Source organism: Panthera uncia (assembly GCF_023721935.1).
Source record: "Panthera uncia isolate 11264 chromosome B2 unlocalized genomic scaffold, Puncia_PCG_1.0 HiC_scaffold_24, whole genome shotgun sequence".
Taxonomy (NCBI): domain Eukaryota; kingdom Metazoa; phylum Chordata; class Mammalia; order Carnivora; family Felidae; genus Panthera; species Panthera uncia.
This window is the reverse complement of record NW_026057580.1, coordinates 3,805,508-3,821,742: the sequence shown is the minus strand read 5'-3', so window position 1 is coordinate 3,821,742 and position 16,235 is coordinate 3,805,508. Positions and strand designations below refer to the sequence as shown.

General features: G+C 42.9%; 1 protein-coding gene across 1 annotated transcript in view; it reads left to right on the top strand.

Annotated features, from left to right (window-relative positions):
* Positions 1-16,235, top strand: part of DNAH8 (dynein axonemal heavy chain 8) — a 324,054-nt gene that overhangs the window by 226,269 nt on the left and 81,550 nt on the right. The window contains exons 75-79 of the mRNA XM_049652745.1: positions 1,000-1,182; positions 4,995-5,100; positions 6,862-7,114; positions 7,235-7,425; positions 14,225-14,346. Coding sequence (XP_049508702.1) covers positions 1,000-1,182; positions 4,995-5,100; positions 6,862-7,114; positions 7,235-7,425; positions 14,225-14,346 — 855 coding nt within the window. The remainder of the gene's footprint in view (positions 1-999; positions 1,183-4,994; positions 5,101-6,861; positions 7,115-7,234; positions 7,426-14,224; positions 14,347-16,235) is intronic.

Sequence of the window (16,235 nt, the reverse complement as noted above, 5' to 3'; positions counted from 1 at the left end):
GAGCTGTCAGTACAGAGCCCAACGTGGGGCTTGAACTCAGGGACCGAGAGATCATGACCTGAGCTGAAGTCGGACGCTTAACCGACTGAGCCACCCAGGCACCCCTCTTTGGTTTTATTTCTTGATGAATGACAGCATTTCTGATTGAGATTTTTCACTTTGGACAACCTAATTTCATGAATATCAGTGAATAAGTAAAGAATGCAGATTTTCTCATTAAACAAAATTTTATTTAGGAAAATATTTTTCATAATGTGATTTCTTTTATATGCCTTATTTAACATGCCAAAGGAGGGTGTAGGATTTTTATTCCTGAAGGTCTTCCTGAAGGTCTTTCAAAAGAACAGATCCTTATCTGTGGTGTGAAGGCGTGGGGCTTGAAACTGTGGGAGTGCCTTATTGATGTGATTTCCAACCACAGGTAGAATCAAGATTAATTAAAAATTTAAGTCCTTTACAAATGGTATCATTCCCACCTCACTTTTAGATAGCGAAACCAGGTGTTTTTAAATATACTGCAAATTGTAGTGTCTAAGATAAATGTTATCTCTCTGGATAAAATGTTGGCATTTTTTTCCTTTGAAAAATTCTTTAATCTTTTCAGTTGTCAAGTATGCTTCTTTGAGGACTGTGAAATGCAAAGAGGGATAACACTTCCTTTAAACACCACAGATTTCCTCAGTAAGAAACAATTTCCTCAAGTGGGAGAAAACGGGCAAATCTGGGATGTGTCTGAGTTTTCCCTTATGCAACATTTGTTTGGGATAAATGTTTCATTTACTTTGCTTGGTGTCACGGCTAACAACATCTTCCGGCAGGACCACAAATCTACATTATTTAATTATTTAAGATCAGCGATTAAAGTTTTACAACTTTTTCCTTTGCAATTCACCCAAATTTCCCAGCGCTGACCTCTGATAAATTCTTTCCTAATTTAAACCCAAATTCCTTTCCCTGTCCTTTAAGCTGTTTTTTGATTGTGTATTTGAATTGATGTAGGTGAAAGTCGGTGATAAGGAATGCGATATCATGGATACATTTAAACTTTATATTACTACAAAGTTACCAAACCCTGCCTTCACCCCTGAGATCAATGCTAAAACATCAGTCATTGATTTTACTGTCACCATGAAAGGCCTTGAAAATCAGTTACTAAGGAGAGTGATTTTAACTGAGAAACAGGTAATAATTTCTCAAGGTAGAGGACTACTTCTCATAAATTATAATAAAAGCTTAAAATGTATTCTGAAATTGTTAAGTATATGAGAAAGAAAAAATTAAGCAAACTGTATTTACCTTCGTTAACATAAATATTTGTTTAGCTGTCTCAAGTCTTTCCAAGAAATCATGTACCGAATTCACCTGTCTTCCAACCCCACACATGCGTGTGCGTGCGCACACACACACACACGCACCCTCACACTGCTCTTTCTGTTTCTGTCTTTCAACCTTGGGGTATGTTGGCTTCATGTCTATAGTCCCCTGGATGGGTGATCTTTGGTGTACCGGAAAAATTCAATAAAATAGTGATCCTGGAGAAAAAGAAATTGCTCTGAATGAGTATATTGCCACTGTAGAAGTTTCAACTACTACAGTCTGGTACTCTAATGATACAGAGAACCTAACTTTCATTTTAATTGAATAAAATTTGCATGAAAGCAGAGAAATTAAGTGTGATTGAGGGTTCCAATAAAACAAAGAACAACTTAAAACTTGAAGACTTTAAGAGACTGATACAAGATTAAACTAATTTTTAAGATAAATCTCAGGAAACATTTAATGTTATGCATAAAATATGCTTGCATAAAATTTAATTATACGTATTTGCATATAGAAAATATATTTGCATAAAATCTGAGAAAGATTATATTTGCTTACATAGAATTAACTTGAGTATTGAGGGTTCAAGGAAAGGGCAAGTTTAGCAATAATAAGACCGGAGAGGCTTAAAATGGGAGGGTGAGAAAAAGATTGGCAGCAGCAGACTTGGCAAGGAAAAGGGAAAGACAAGAAATAGGAACAGGTGCCACGGACACAGGAAAGACATTGGAAGAGGGAAAGAGAAATGATACTCACACCAGAGAAATAGAGACTCAGGGGCGCCTGGGTGGCGTCCGACTTCGGCTCAGGTCATGATCTCACGGTCCGTGAGTTCGAGCCCCACGTCGGGCTCTGTGCTAACAGCTCAGAGCCTGGAGCCTGCTTTGGATTCTGTGTCTCCCTCTCTCTCTGCTCCTCCCTGCTCATACTCTGTCTGTCTGTCTGTCTGTCTGTCTCTCTCTCTCTCTGTCTCTCATGAGCGCGTGTGCCCGCGTGTTCAAAAATAAATAAACATTAAAAAATTAAAAAAAAAAAAAAAGAAATAGAGAGACTCAGTAAAAGGAGAAGTGAAACCCTACCTGATTAACAGAGATGGCTAACTTGGGGCCGGCCCTTAAAGGCCCCCCAGTCTGGTGGAGGGAAGGGGGCACAGTCCCACCTTCCATTCTCGGTAGCTGTTGGGTCTTGCAACAAAGAGCCTGGGGTTTCTGCAGTCCAGAAAGGGAGTCATGGCACTTCCACAGCCAGGCAGAGAGAGCATGGGCCTCATTGCCTCCTCACCTCTTAGGGCCACATGGTGCCTTCCTTCATGGTTTAACTGGTGCTGTTTATCTGTTCTGAGATGATTCCTCACTGGTCCAGTGTCCCATGCAGGCTGCACGAATTTCTGTAAGGCAGGCCACTCCCTGTTTAAAGTAGGCTACACTCTGTCCCCAGAGGGCCCCACACCTGATCTTCTAGGCTTCAGCTTCCCCTTCAAGGGATACATTAAGGTGCTTACTTCAATCTTGTTGGAAACACACACACACACACACACACACACACACACACACACTTACTCTGCAGGAAGACATCCTGACCGTGATGTTTAACCCTCTTAGCTATATTGCTCTTACACCCTCATTTTATGGAGGGACAGAGACCACAGAGAATAGGGTCTTAACCCATAAAAGCACATGGACTTTCCACCCTGCCAGGCCTCCTAGATAAGCTTTACAGGTCATGCTGTAAAACCCACAAGTGTCTACTATCCCGTGATGCTTGCTTTTCCAACGTGATTTCATTTTGTCCACAGACTCCTATACTGCCACCCAGAGGTGACCATTTTAATGGAAACAATGCATTAGGCATCCCCATGCAAATGCAGCCATGACCTTCATTGCCACCCCATCAATAGTAAAATGACAATAATACAACCAGTGTTGGAGTTGGAGGACAAGGGTATCAGACCTGTCTTTGCCAGTAACTAACCGTGAGAATGATAATGGGATGTTATTTGGAGTTAATATTTCTGAGTCCTCAGTTTCCCCAGATATAAAACAAAGTTGTTGAACGAAATTTAGCACACTTCAATTTCACACATATTTATCGTGCCAGGTCCTTTTTCTGCAAAACCTCAGGGCAAGGGCTCTAAGGAATACAAAGGTGAAGCACATCAGCTCCTGTCCTCTAGACGCACAGGATCTCATTAGAGGGACCTAATCTACACACAGATTGTGACGCAAGCCATGGCCCGTGTAAAGACAAACCTGGTGTGGTGGCTTCTGATGGACAAATTGGTTTAAGAAGACTTTCTGAAAGTGGTAGAATTTCTGAAGTGGTTTTTCAAGAAATTTTCTCAAATATGTACCTTAAAAGCGCTTTCTTTTAACATAATTCTAAGTACAGTGCATGATTCTATTTAAGGTCAGGAAAGAAAAGTGCTATAAAGATGCTATGGAGGCAATTTCAATTCACTTTACGTTGAGCAAGAGTATTAAATCCATGTTAAATTTCCTGAGTTTGAAAATTGCACTATGCTTGTGCAAGAGGATATCCTGGTTCTTAGGATGTTTGCTAAAGTTTTCTTAGGGGTAAAGGATCATGACATCAGCAAATGTTTCACCAATAATAATAATGATGGTAAGTATTATATATATGCATATTATACATATATAATATATGTATATTATATATATATTATATATATATATATATAGAGAGAGAGAGAGAGAGAGAGAGAGGGAGAATGGGAGAGTATGATGAAGCAAAATGTTATCTGGTGAATCTAGGCAAAGCCTATGTGAGAGTTTATTATATCAGTGTTGTAACTTTTCTGAAAATTTGAATTTTTTTCCAAATATAATTTGAAAAATACATTATTTTTGTAGAAAAAAAATATGCCTTCCAAACACCCAGTTTGGCCCGTCTGGTAGAAAGAGATGTCAAACAATGGAAAATGGATTTGTGTTGGCAACTGGCTGTGTCAAACCAAACAAACTGCCTGGTGTTCCCATAGGCAGATCCCAAACCAAGAGCTCACATTCAGCTTGGGTGGCCTCTTGGTTTCTTAATATTATGTCTCTGCTTCTACCACTTCTGCTTGCCAATAAAGTTAGCATTTCACACAGAGACTGTGTGGGAACAGGGCCAAGAAAATGGGACACTCTAATTTAAATAAACTTAGATCCAGGAAGAGAGAGGGGATAATCAGACAAAATTATTTTAGCAGGGGCATCTCATGCATGCTATGGAAGCTTAATGCTAGTGGTCATCATTTTTTTTTAATTAAAAAAAATTTTATTTATATTTGAGAGATAGAGACAGAGTGTGAATGGGACAGGGCCAGAAAGAGAAGGAGACAGAATCTGAAGCAGGTTCCAGGCTCTGAGCTGTGAGCACAGAGCCCGATGCAGGGCTTGAACCCACAAACCCTGAGAACATGACCTGAGCTGAAGTCGCACGCTTAATTGACTGAGCCGCCCAGGCGCCCCTAGTGGGCATAATGTTTTTAAGTGTCCAGAGATACAAAAGTACAGATAGATAGATTTGACTAGTGATGGTAATTTCTTCTGTCATTCCAGAGGCACTTTGGTTTAAACTTTTAAAAATTGACCAGAAGCACTAGTAAATGGGATCGGCCACCATGGCTGGTGATCACAGTTCTGCTATTGTTTCGTGTCTCTTGATAACAGGAATTAGAGTCTGAGAGGGTTAAACTTTTGGAGGATGTGACTTTCAACAAGCGGAAGATGAAGGAACTGGAAGACAACCTTCTCTACAAATTAAGCGCCACAAAAGGTACTGATTTATTAACAAGTCACCAAACAGTGGGTTCTGAACAAGGATTTCTAGTGCCCTCTTTTCAGGACCCTCGTGATTGTAGATGTTAGGAAACAGTTGAGTTACCAAGGCAAACACAAGTGAGGCAATTTCCATTTAGACATTTGAAGAGGGACCTCAGAGAATCTGATTTTTGAATTAGCAAACAGAGTCTGAGCATTTGAGAATAACACAGTTTTCTTGATATACTTGCTCTCTCCTGAGAAACATAAGGGCTCCCAATAGAGCTAGGTAACTCATAATAGGCTAATTTGCTTGCCCAAAGGAAACTAATGTGCTCAATCTGATTTTTTTTTTTTAAGATCGACTCTTTCATTTGGCATTGAAATGCAGCTACCACAGCGGGTTATGAGGTGTGTAATCTGTGTCAGAGGCACTTGGGCAACCAAGGCCCAAGCTCACTCTCAAGTTGCCTTGACCATCTACTTAGAAGTCAGGGATGGGTTCTCCCTGGGGCAGTCTGATTTGGGGATGTAGTCTCTCTCAATAAATAAAAATATCCTATCCCAAGACAATAAAGTCAGCAAACACCATATTGTTCTGCAGTAGGTAAGTTACAGTAGCCTAAATCCTACTATTGATTACAGCCTCATAATGAGTGCTTCCCAGCAGCACTTTAATCCTTGGAGATAAACAAAAATCTTAACCTCCAGAAGTACGTGATGTATCATTCCTGCAGCGGTCTCCAGCACTACCTTTACAGGGACCTCATGGAAAAGACCTTCTATCTGCCTTGATTGCACTGCTTGTGTTCGTGAACTTATCTGTCCTCTGGTCCAGTGACTTCTCCCAGCCATGTGGCTACCCTTGGGCGTTCTAATATCAGCAGGGAGAGCAGAGGGCTCTTGCCCAGCTCCAGCCAAGGATGTGCTGGATCAAGGTGTCATCCCTGCGAGGTTGATTGCAATTTGGACTTTCGTGGTAGACCCAGAATGCCCATCGGAGTAACTCACACCTTCCTGAAGCATTCTCCTGCCATCCAGAGGTCTAGGGTCAGGCCAGAGCACGCTGTTTGCAGATATCGTGACCTTTTAGCTCAGCATGTCGCAAGTATCTTTCCGTATCTTAAAGTTGGATTTATTGTCACAGAGACATGGGTGTTTCTATTAAAAATGATCATGAAAGGTGAAACTAAAAATAAAATGAGGATTTTTGTTCCTGGCGGGACACTTCCACTATCCCCCAGTTTCCTCTTGTTGGAGACATGGAGGGACCAGAGTTCTCAGCGGCAAGGACTGATCTACTAAAGCTGGACTAAAGAGGGTACCATTCCACTGCAAGCTGGCGTGGAACATGGGATGGGCTCCCAGCATAACTCAAACTGGGTGGACGAGCTCATGACACTTTGAGGGGGACCATGGAGGTGGTAATGGAGGGGAAAGCTGTGTCACATAAGGCACGGCTGAAACCGCTGGGGGTACATGGAGCCTGATTTTGGTCTTCAGACACTCGCGGGCCAGTCATGGGGGCTGCCTTGTGAATCCCCTTTTGCAGGTGTTCAGGCAGCACGGGGGACAACCCGTCCCCAGGAATGTTTAGACGGATTTAGGCATCAGAGGACAGTTGGGCTGGAAGCCTTTTGGTATGTTAACATCTGCCCTTCTCCCTTGTGGGCTTTGAAGACGGAGACTTGGCAATGGACAGGGCGATTTCGGAAGTGACGCATCTCCTTTGTGGCTTCCCCCATCTTGCCTTCTACCTTCCCTGTTTGGCTTTTAGGTTCCTTGGTAGACGACGAATCTCTCATCGGTGTCCTCCGAACCACCAAGCAGACAGCATCTGAAGTAAGTGAAAAGCTGCACGTGGCCGCAGAAACGGAGATCAAAATTAACACGGCTCAGGAGGAGTTCCGGCCTGCAGCCACCCGTGGGAGCATCCTCTACTTTCTCATCACAGAGATGAGCATGGTCAACATCATGTACCAGACCTCGCTGGCCCAGTTCTTGAAGTTATTTGACCAGTCCATGGCCAGGTGGGGAGTAACTTAAAATTCCCTCCCTTCCCCCACGCAGGGTCACTTAAAATTTCTGTTTGTGTTCCTACTGTCTTAGGAGTGGCTTTTTACTTCTTTGACTTTTCAAATGCATTGCAGATCTGAGAAGTCTCCACTACCTCAAAAGAGGATTACGAATATCATTGAGTATCTGACGTACGAGGTTTTTACATACTCTGTCAGAGGCCTGTACGAAAACCACAAATTCCTCTTTGTACTCCTGATGACCTTGAAGATCGATCTTCAGAGAGGAACAGTGAAACACAGAGAGTTTCAGGCTCTCATTAAAGGTGAAGGGCTTGGAATATGGATGCGGTATGTAGAGGAGACTGCTTCTGCTACGCTCTTTGATGTGCTGTAGACCCATTTTTACAGCACAGTGGGGATATTACGTTCCTGTGAAAGCGAAGTTCTTTATTGACACCTCTTTTGTCTTTTCTGATTTCCATTCATTTTGCTCTGGTTACTCAAGATGATTTATTTCAGGTGTGTGTGAACTCTGTGATTGTTGTTGTTGTTGTTGTTGTTGCTTGTTGTATAATTACCTTAAGTTTGATCCTTGCTGCTCGTGATTAGGAAACCCGAATGCCAAAGGGAAGAAAAAGTAAGGCAGGTGTTGAACTTTCGATTGCAAGAGACCAATTACTTGAGCAAGGGATATAGTGATTTCTAAGATTGTGAAAAAGGCACACTTACACTTCATATTGGAAGTTAATCCTATTCGTCACCTATCTCCATGTTAAAAGTATCATTAAGAAGATAAAAGAAGGGGCGCCCGGGTGGCTCAGTCGGTTGGGCGTCCGACTTCGGCTCAGGTCACGATCTCGCGGTATGTGAGTTCGAGCCCCGCATCGGGCTCTGTGCTGACTGCTCAGAGCCTGGAGCCCGTTTCAGATTCTGTGTCTCCCTCTCTCTCTGACCCTCCCCCATTCATGCTCTGTCTCTCTCTGTCTCAAAAATAAATAAATGTTAAAAAAAAAAAAGAAAAAAAAAAGAAGATAAAAGAAGGCTATTTTCATTCAATTCAGTTAAACAAGTGTTTATTGAGCATATCCTATGCAAATCCACCATGCTAGTGTTGGGATAGAAGGATAAATCAGACATTGCTTCAAAAGAAATAACAGTCTCATAAGGGGAATATAGATAATTAATTTTTTTATTTTTTATTATTATTTTTTTTTTTTGCCAAACAAGGCAGAATAACCTAAATGTTAGCAGAAAGCTAAGGCACACCTGAGTGGCTCACTCGGTTAAGCATCTGACTCTTGACTTCGGCTCGGGTCATGATCTCATGGTTCGTGAGTTTGGGCCCCACATCAGGCTGTGTGCTGATAGAGTGGAGCCTGCTTGGGATTCTGTCTCCCTCTCTCTCTGCTCCTCCACTGCTTGCTCTCTCTCTCTCTCTCTCAAAATAAATAAAAATAAACTCTGAAAAAAAGAGAGAGCTAAAAACAAAGTGTTAGGTCTAAAAGAAAGGAGAGACATATGGTTGGTGAGGTCAGTAAGAACTCTTTGGAAAATATACTGTTGCAGGTTAAGCCATGAATTTTTCAGATTAGTTGATACATGGGAAAAAATGTACCATTCTATTTCTTATGTTTTTTTTTCTCTTTGTATAAAGTTTAATAAATCATTTTCTGTCTGCCCTTCTCCCCACAAAAAGAAGAAAGTGGCATTTAAAAAGGACTCTGAAGGATAGGTAGAAGTGAAAGATCCATTCCACGCTGAAACAGAACAGCACAAGAAAAGGAATGAATGAGTGGGGCGTGTAAATGGTGAGCCTTGATTGCTAGAGGAAGGATTTTCTTGATCTGGTGAGAAACAAGGAGTTGTGTAAGGTGGTGATGTGGTCCCTCAGGAACCTCTTATCATCTTTTAAGAAGATGACTCCAGTAGACATGTATGGGGTTAGAGAAAAGAGGTTCAAGGGAGTTTATTATACTCTTCCCAGCCACAGGTACTACATGGTCAGCCCAGGGTAAAGACAATGGGAATATAATGTTTGTTTGTTTGTTTGTTTGTTTGTTTAGAGACAGAGTGTGAGTGGGGGAGGGGTAGAGAGAGAGGGAGACACAGAATCTGAAGCAGGCTCCAGGCTCTGAGCTGTCAGCACAGAGCCCGACACGGGGCTAGAACTCACGAACTGCAAGATCATGACCTGAGCGGAAGTAGGATGCTTAACCGACTGAGCCACCCAGGCGCCCCAAGACAATGGGAATATAAAGGCAGAAGCACACATGAGAGATCGTGGAAGTAAAATGGCAGTGGGCCAGATGTAAGAGCCAAGAGAGGGGTCAGAAATGAGTCTAAGATTTCTGGTCTATGTAAAGATTTGGTCTGGTTGATTGAAAGAGGGGTTAGTTTGAGAGGTGTCAGAGTGGAAGAGTAATGAATGTGATTTGGGGACCTAGTTTCTTTCAGAATAGGCCAGGTTTTGTGGACATAAAAACAATCCCAAACCCAAACTTTCCGTGGCTTGACACAACAAAGATATATTCTCATTTGTTTTCTTTCCAACATGCCTGTCATGGTCACCCAGGAATTGCTTCTATAATTACTATGGCAGAGGAGTGGGATAAGACAAATTGTGTGCTGGCTTTTAAAAGTTACTCCACAAGCGACACATGTCACTTAAAGGCTCATCTTTCATTAGCCAAAGCAAGACACACAGCCGCAACTAACTTCAAAGAGAGCAGGGACGTGCCCTTCCCCTGTGTGCGTGGAGGAAGGGGAAGCTGAGTGTTTTTGCACAGCTCTGGTGACTACACACACGTGTTGAATTTGCAATATCCAGCAGACAGTTAGAAAGGATAGGCCAGACAGTTTAGAAGAAGTCAGACAGTTGTTAAGATAGGCATAGAAATAACAGCCAAAACCATGAGAACGAAAGTGATCATGTAGGAAAAACAAAACAAAACAAAACAAAACAAAACAAAACACGTCGACTATTTCTAAATTCATACTACGAGGTGGTAGGATGCGACACGCTTCTATCCTCAACATCCTATTTGTAACAAACAGGCAGTAAATGATTACTTCTTATTACTCCATCATGTTCTTTCCCTACTTTAGTTAATTTCTTCCTCAGAGTCAGGGTAGATGATGGTTGTAGAAACCTTGCGAACAATTTTGCATACTCTCTGAAATTTCTTCCTTGAATTTTTATTTCCTGTAGTTCAAAGGAAGCTGAACTATGTCACTGGGTTCATATTTTTCTCAGGTCTAATGTACCTGGAGAAGCTGATGTCTTAAAGTGTAGGTATAAGGCAGCGTGGTACAGTAAGGTGGGGGCTGGACCAAGAAGCAGAGAAATGAGCCGGGCTTTGCCACTGACCAGCTATGTGAGCTCAAAGACCATCACCCACTACCTCCATGTGCAAGAGGCTGAGGGGCCCCAAGGGGAAGTGATAAGTACCACCCAGGAGAGGTGGGGCAGGCGGTACAGAGGGTCCAGGCATACAGGTTTGAGGTCTCTGGGACGTTTAAATAAAGTGAACCTAAATTCACCAAACCTAGAAGCTTCTTCTGCCTCATTTCAGTCACCTTGAAGCTCTCTCACTTGGACTTGGGGCCACATCCTCAGTGTCTGGGACACTGGGCCATGGGGAGGAGGGACATTGAAGCATGTAGGAATCCAGGCAGCAGCAGGAGCAAAATGGGCCCCAAATGTAGGAAGGCCTTCTAACTGTGGAATACAAGTGAGAAGGGAGGTGTACTTTGGATCTTTCCTTGTTGGTGAGCTGGCTTTCCTTCCCCAATCCCATCTGTCAACATGGCCCCTGAGAAGGAGACAGATAGGATTTAGACAGAAGAAGGAAACCTGGCATGTTGGGCCATAATGGGTTGTGGGAAGGATGAAGGAATCAGAGGTAGAAGGAAGTCAGGTGCCAAGATCCTTACCTCTTCCCAGGCTCCTGAGGCAGAACCTTGGGTGGGTACAGAAGGGTGCTCAAGAAACATCCAGACAGGAGACGCCCCTGTATTCTGCCCAGAGCCACATCCCACTTCGCAGGTGCATGGCAGCTTTGGTGGAGGGGAGTGGCTAGATGGATGCGCCTGATGTTTGGCAAGCAGGAGCGTGGGCACGGATGGGCATGGACTCTTGAGAGGGCTGGTGTGCAGCAAAGGCATGGGGTTCAGGCCAAGAAGCTGCAGGGCAGGTGAGCTTTGTAACTGGACACAAAGGACCAGTCTCTGTGGATAGCAGCCCAATGTCCCCATAGGTCAGGCAGCATTTGTCATAGCTCAGAGGATGCACTGCAGGGACCTCAGCCTGTGACAGAGATGGAGGGCAGCATGCGGATCTGAGGCACCCTCCCCATCAAGATACAATCCCAACCCACCAGTCTCTCCCCTCACCCACCCAGCCAAACCAGAGCTATGAAGGAGACTGGATCTTTCGCAGAAAAGGTGTAAATCAGAGGAGACTGAAAGACACAGTGAGGAGGGGATTTGTCAGGAGGGTTAGAGTGGTGACTGAAAAATTTAAAAAGGCTGCACATCTGGGCTGTGGTGAGAGCACATCTACGACCCCATTTCATAAAACTGGAGAGTCAGGGAGAGCCTGATTGCACAGGGCCAGGAGAGCCAGTGAGAAGAGTTCGGATTTAATTTAGTTGGCAATAGGGAGCCTTCGAATGTTTTACGAGCAGGAAAGTAGCATGAGCAGAGCAGTGCTTTAAAAAGATTAATTTGGATTGTATGACAGTTTGGTTGACAGAAGTACAATCAGCTCAGCAGTAAAAGAGTTTTTTTTTTTAAAGACAAAATTGGTTTATTATAAAGTTTGTATCATTTTTGAGCTGTCTTACATTTTAACCAAATTATTTTCATAAAAATGATATATGATTTTGTTTTCAATATTCTTTACAGAGTTAACAAATAGAGCCCTTAGATCTTATATATATATATATATATATATATATATATAATTTTTAACTCCATACTTAAGAGGGAAAGAAGACTTATTTATTGTAGCAGAAATATTTGATTCCCCAGGAATGACTGTCCCTTTGTGTCAATTCCTACTTGTTTTCTGCAGTATTTGAGAGGTGCCTTTGACTTTCTTCTTCAACTGAGAATGTCAGAGTACTTTGAAAAATGAAATAGATGCCAGGGACAATCCTTTGTTACAGAGTAATTGATATAACTATTTTCCCCGCCTGGTTATTTTAGAAAGATCCCTTCTTTCTTTTGTCATAAACCACGGACACAAAGACACCTTAGGGAGTCTCTGCTCTTGCCTTCCAGGTTGGATTGGACCCGAGCCTTCCAAGCCTTCCAAAACAGAGAATTAATGTTTACTATGTTAACAACTAATGTTGCTCTTACTATGGGCCAAGACTCTTCTAAGCTTTCTACATACATTAATTTACTTAATCTTCACAGCGACCAATCTGGTGGATTCTATATCATTACACCCGTTTGACAGAAGAGGGGATCGGAGAGAAATTGAGTTCTTTGTCTCTGTGTTTATGCAGCTAACAAGTGGCACAGAGAGCCAGGATATCTTGGGGAGCAGGATGGGCTGTGATTGTTGTGGGTTAGGGGAGGTACGCCAAGATGTTTGAAAAGACTCGTTGTGGCCTAAATGTCTTCTCCTGATGTCTTTGAAAACTTTTTTTTTTTTTGGAAAGAACCAAGAAGAAAATGTGTTGGTCTCTAAGATAGAGAAGCAGAGTCCCTTGAGTCTGCAGGTGATGCTCTCTAACAGTTGCTTCTCCTGCAGTAAACTCAGTACTAGCAGAAATGGTGCTAGAGGACGGCTTTCTCTTACCCCAGGTGGCAGAGGAAGGTTTACTCATTCTAAAGGCGTTTTGGAGCTCAGAGCTGCTGACCCAGAGGGGGGCAAAGGGATTTATAGGAGCAGAATACTTCAGCTCATTCATCTTCTCAGGAAGGTGCTAGTGGGAGAGCAGATGCCCCCCCACCACCACTGTCCCCTCTACCCCCTCTTTTGCCCAGAGGTCATAGGGGAAGTGGAAGGCATTTGATGAGTTCTTCTGAAGGATAATAGGATTTAAAAGTTCAGAATCACTGTTTTGCATACATCCGAATTAAACAGCATAGCTGGCGTTATTATGATAAAATGTTACTAGAGACATGCAATTGAGGACTTTTTTTGAAATTGTAAATATAATTATGTGTCTTGGTGGAAGATTGTCACATTGAGGATGCTCTTTTGATTTGTGATTGGCTTCAAAACAGGATCCAATGGTGTAATTCATTCTCTCCACCAGACTGCTAAAAAGCAGGGGTCTTGTGTGGTTTTCTCTGCTTTATCCCCAGCGCCTGGCATGTGCTGATACATAAAGGATGTTCAGTAAATATTTGTTACATAAATGAATGAATAAATGATCTGAACATGAGTTACTCCTTTAAAAACCCACAGAAGTCTTACATTCCTCCTGCCCTCCATCTATCCATCTTTTTGACCTGGTAAAAAAATAATATTGAGTATCAAACTTCTGGAGGAGTGAGGACTAAGAAGTGACTTTTGAAACTACACATGAAAAGATCAAGCTAGGGGCGCCTGGGTGGCTCAGTTGGTTTGAGTGTCCGACTTCGGCTCAGGTCATGATCTCGCGGTCTGTGAGTTCGAGCCCCGTGTCAGGCTCTGTGCTGACAGCTCAGAGCCTGGAGCCTGCTTTGGATTCTGTGCCTCCCTCTCTCTCTGCCCCTCCCCCACTCATGCTCTGTCTCTCTCTCTCTGTCAAAAAGAAATAAACATTTAAAAAAATTTAAAAAAAGACCAAGCTAGTCACTGATATCAAAATTGTAAATGTCATTAAATTGATTGTTAAAAAAAAAAACACGATAAAACCCCCAACAACTGCAACCACCTGAGAAAAATTCTGTGCAGGGAGAAATGACAAGAAGTTGCCATCTGTGTTTTGTAAGATGGTTTAAATCAGAAAAGAAAACACTAAGACATGGAGGAAATGTACTCCAAAAAGATAGCCACATTTTCTGTCTTGATTATTTTCCCATTTTCTCTGTAATATGGTTGTCTCATGTCTGTTATTTGGAATATAAGTGTCTAAAAATGAAGCACAGGCTGACCTGATTCCTACGGATGCCCTTCCCCAGGGGGAGCAGCTCTGGATCTGAAAGCCTGCCCTCCCAAGCCGTTCCGCTGGATCCTTGATATGACCTGGCTGAATCTTGTGGAGCTGAGCAAACTTCCACAGTTTGCAGAGATTATGAACCAGGTAACAGAAGGCTGGATGAAAGTGCACATCTGTAAACCCAAACGTACCCAGGGCCATTTTAATTGGGGCCTCCTGGCGACAATTTCTTCACCCAAAGGCTATCTGCAGTAGTGTAGCATTAAAGCACCAAGCTTTCTGGGGCAGATTTTGGAGGGGGAATATCAGAGGGAGCCTTGTCACAGGGGAAGGTGACTGCCTTTTCTTCCTGTGTGATGGGCATGGGTCATTCATAAGCCTGCCTAACTCAAGTTGTTACAATCCGAACAGGGGGGTGGTCCCTTTACTGTAGACTGTTGATGTTTTTACATTTTTACTGCTGCTTCTAATTAAATAAATTGTACACATTTGAATTTGAGGCGCATTAAGAGGTATGGGACCTTTTTAAAAAAATCATCATTTTCACAGTGAAAATATAAAATGGTGAAGGAAATGGTGAATATGCTGAACATGTCCTGATTCACCTGTTGCTTTTCTTTTCTTTTCATTTCTTTAAAAAAATTTTTTTAACATTATTCATTTTTGAGAGACAGAGACCGAGTACAAATGGGAAGGGGCAGAGAGAGAGGGAGACACAGCATCCAAAGCAGGCTCCAGGCTCCAAGCTGTCAGCACAAAGCCCGATGCGGGGCTCAAACCCATGAACTGTGAGATCATGACCTGAGCCGAATTTGGATGCTTAATCGACTGAGCCACCCAGGCGCCCCTCACCTGTTGCTTTTCTTATTTGAAAATGTAAATTTGTTACTGTGGATTAGTTGTAGAATTCAGTTCTCACTGGAGAATAACAGTGCAACTCAGCATAAAGATCAGTGTTTATTTCTGGGGTCTGCTGGTCATAACCACCTATCACTGATGCAAGGCCTGTGGTTTCCCAATGGCAGATGCTGAAAATCATCTTTTTGGGGGGTGCTGGTGATAGACAACTGGGGTGATGGGTGCAATGCAAGTTGGTAGAGACCTCATGCTGTCATCACTGATTTCCTCCCCTCTACACACACACACACACACACACACACACACACACAAACACACACACACACACACACACACCCTGCCCAGCATACACTAGGTGTGTCTGTTTAGTGGCATTTCTGACACATTACGGAGACTCTTTACCTATTCAGCCATGGCTGGGTCCACCTGTGATGGACAGTAAGTTTTGTTTTGTAGTACAGCCACACATGAGTCCCTCAAGCCCAAACAAGTAACTCTGGGAGAAAATAAGGTGGTCTGAGCCTGGCCGGGACTGGTAAGGGAGACCTCAGAGCACCACTGGAGTAATAAATAAATAAATAAATAAATAAATAAATAAATAAATAAATCATTCACCAATTGCATCCTCTGCTGGCGGGTTAGGTTGACACTGGGATAGGCATTATCGTTTCCTCTGTTGATTAGAATTTAATTACCTGTGGTGAGGAATCTGGCCGCTACTACTGCTTAACTATAGAATAAGTACTTTGCAACAGCTATAACCATGCAAGGGAAGTATTATTGGCCCCGCTTTATAGATGAGAAAACAGATTCAAAGGGGTTAAGTACTTGCCCAAGGCCTCACAGCCACTGATGGCAAAGCTGTCCTCTGACCTCATGCTCTTTCCCTGACATCATGAGTTATTTCTCTCCCAGTCACCATTGGACGGGCCAGAAATGAGGGAGCGGTCATCCTAAGGAAAGTTGCAGAAGTTCACGGGAGCTGACATCAGGTGGCCATCGATTTGGGGTCTCTGTGGCAAGAAAGGGCAGAAGGAGAAGGGGTCAGTCTCCCAGCTGAATGGATGTCAGGAAGAGAAATAGAAGTATCTCAAACAGCATCTGCCCTGCTTTAGCATCTCAGGCTGAACTGTTTAGCACCTGGAAGTGGTTTTGTTGATAGAGCCAGGAAAAGG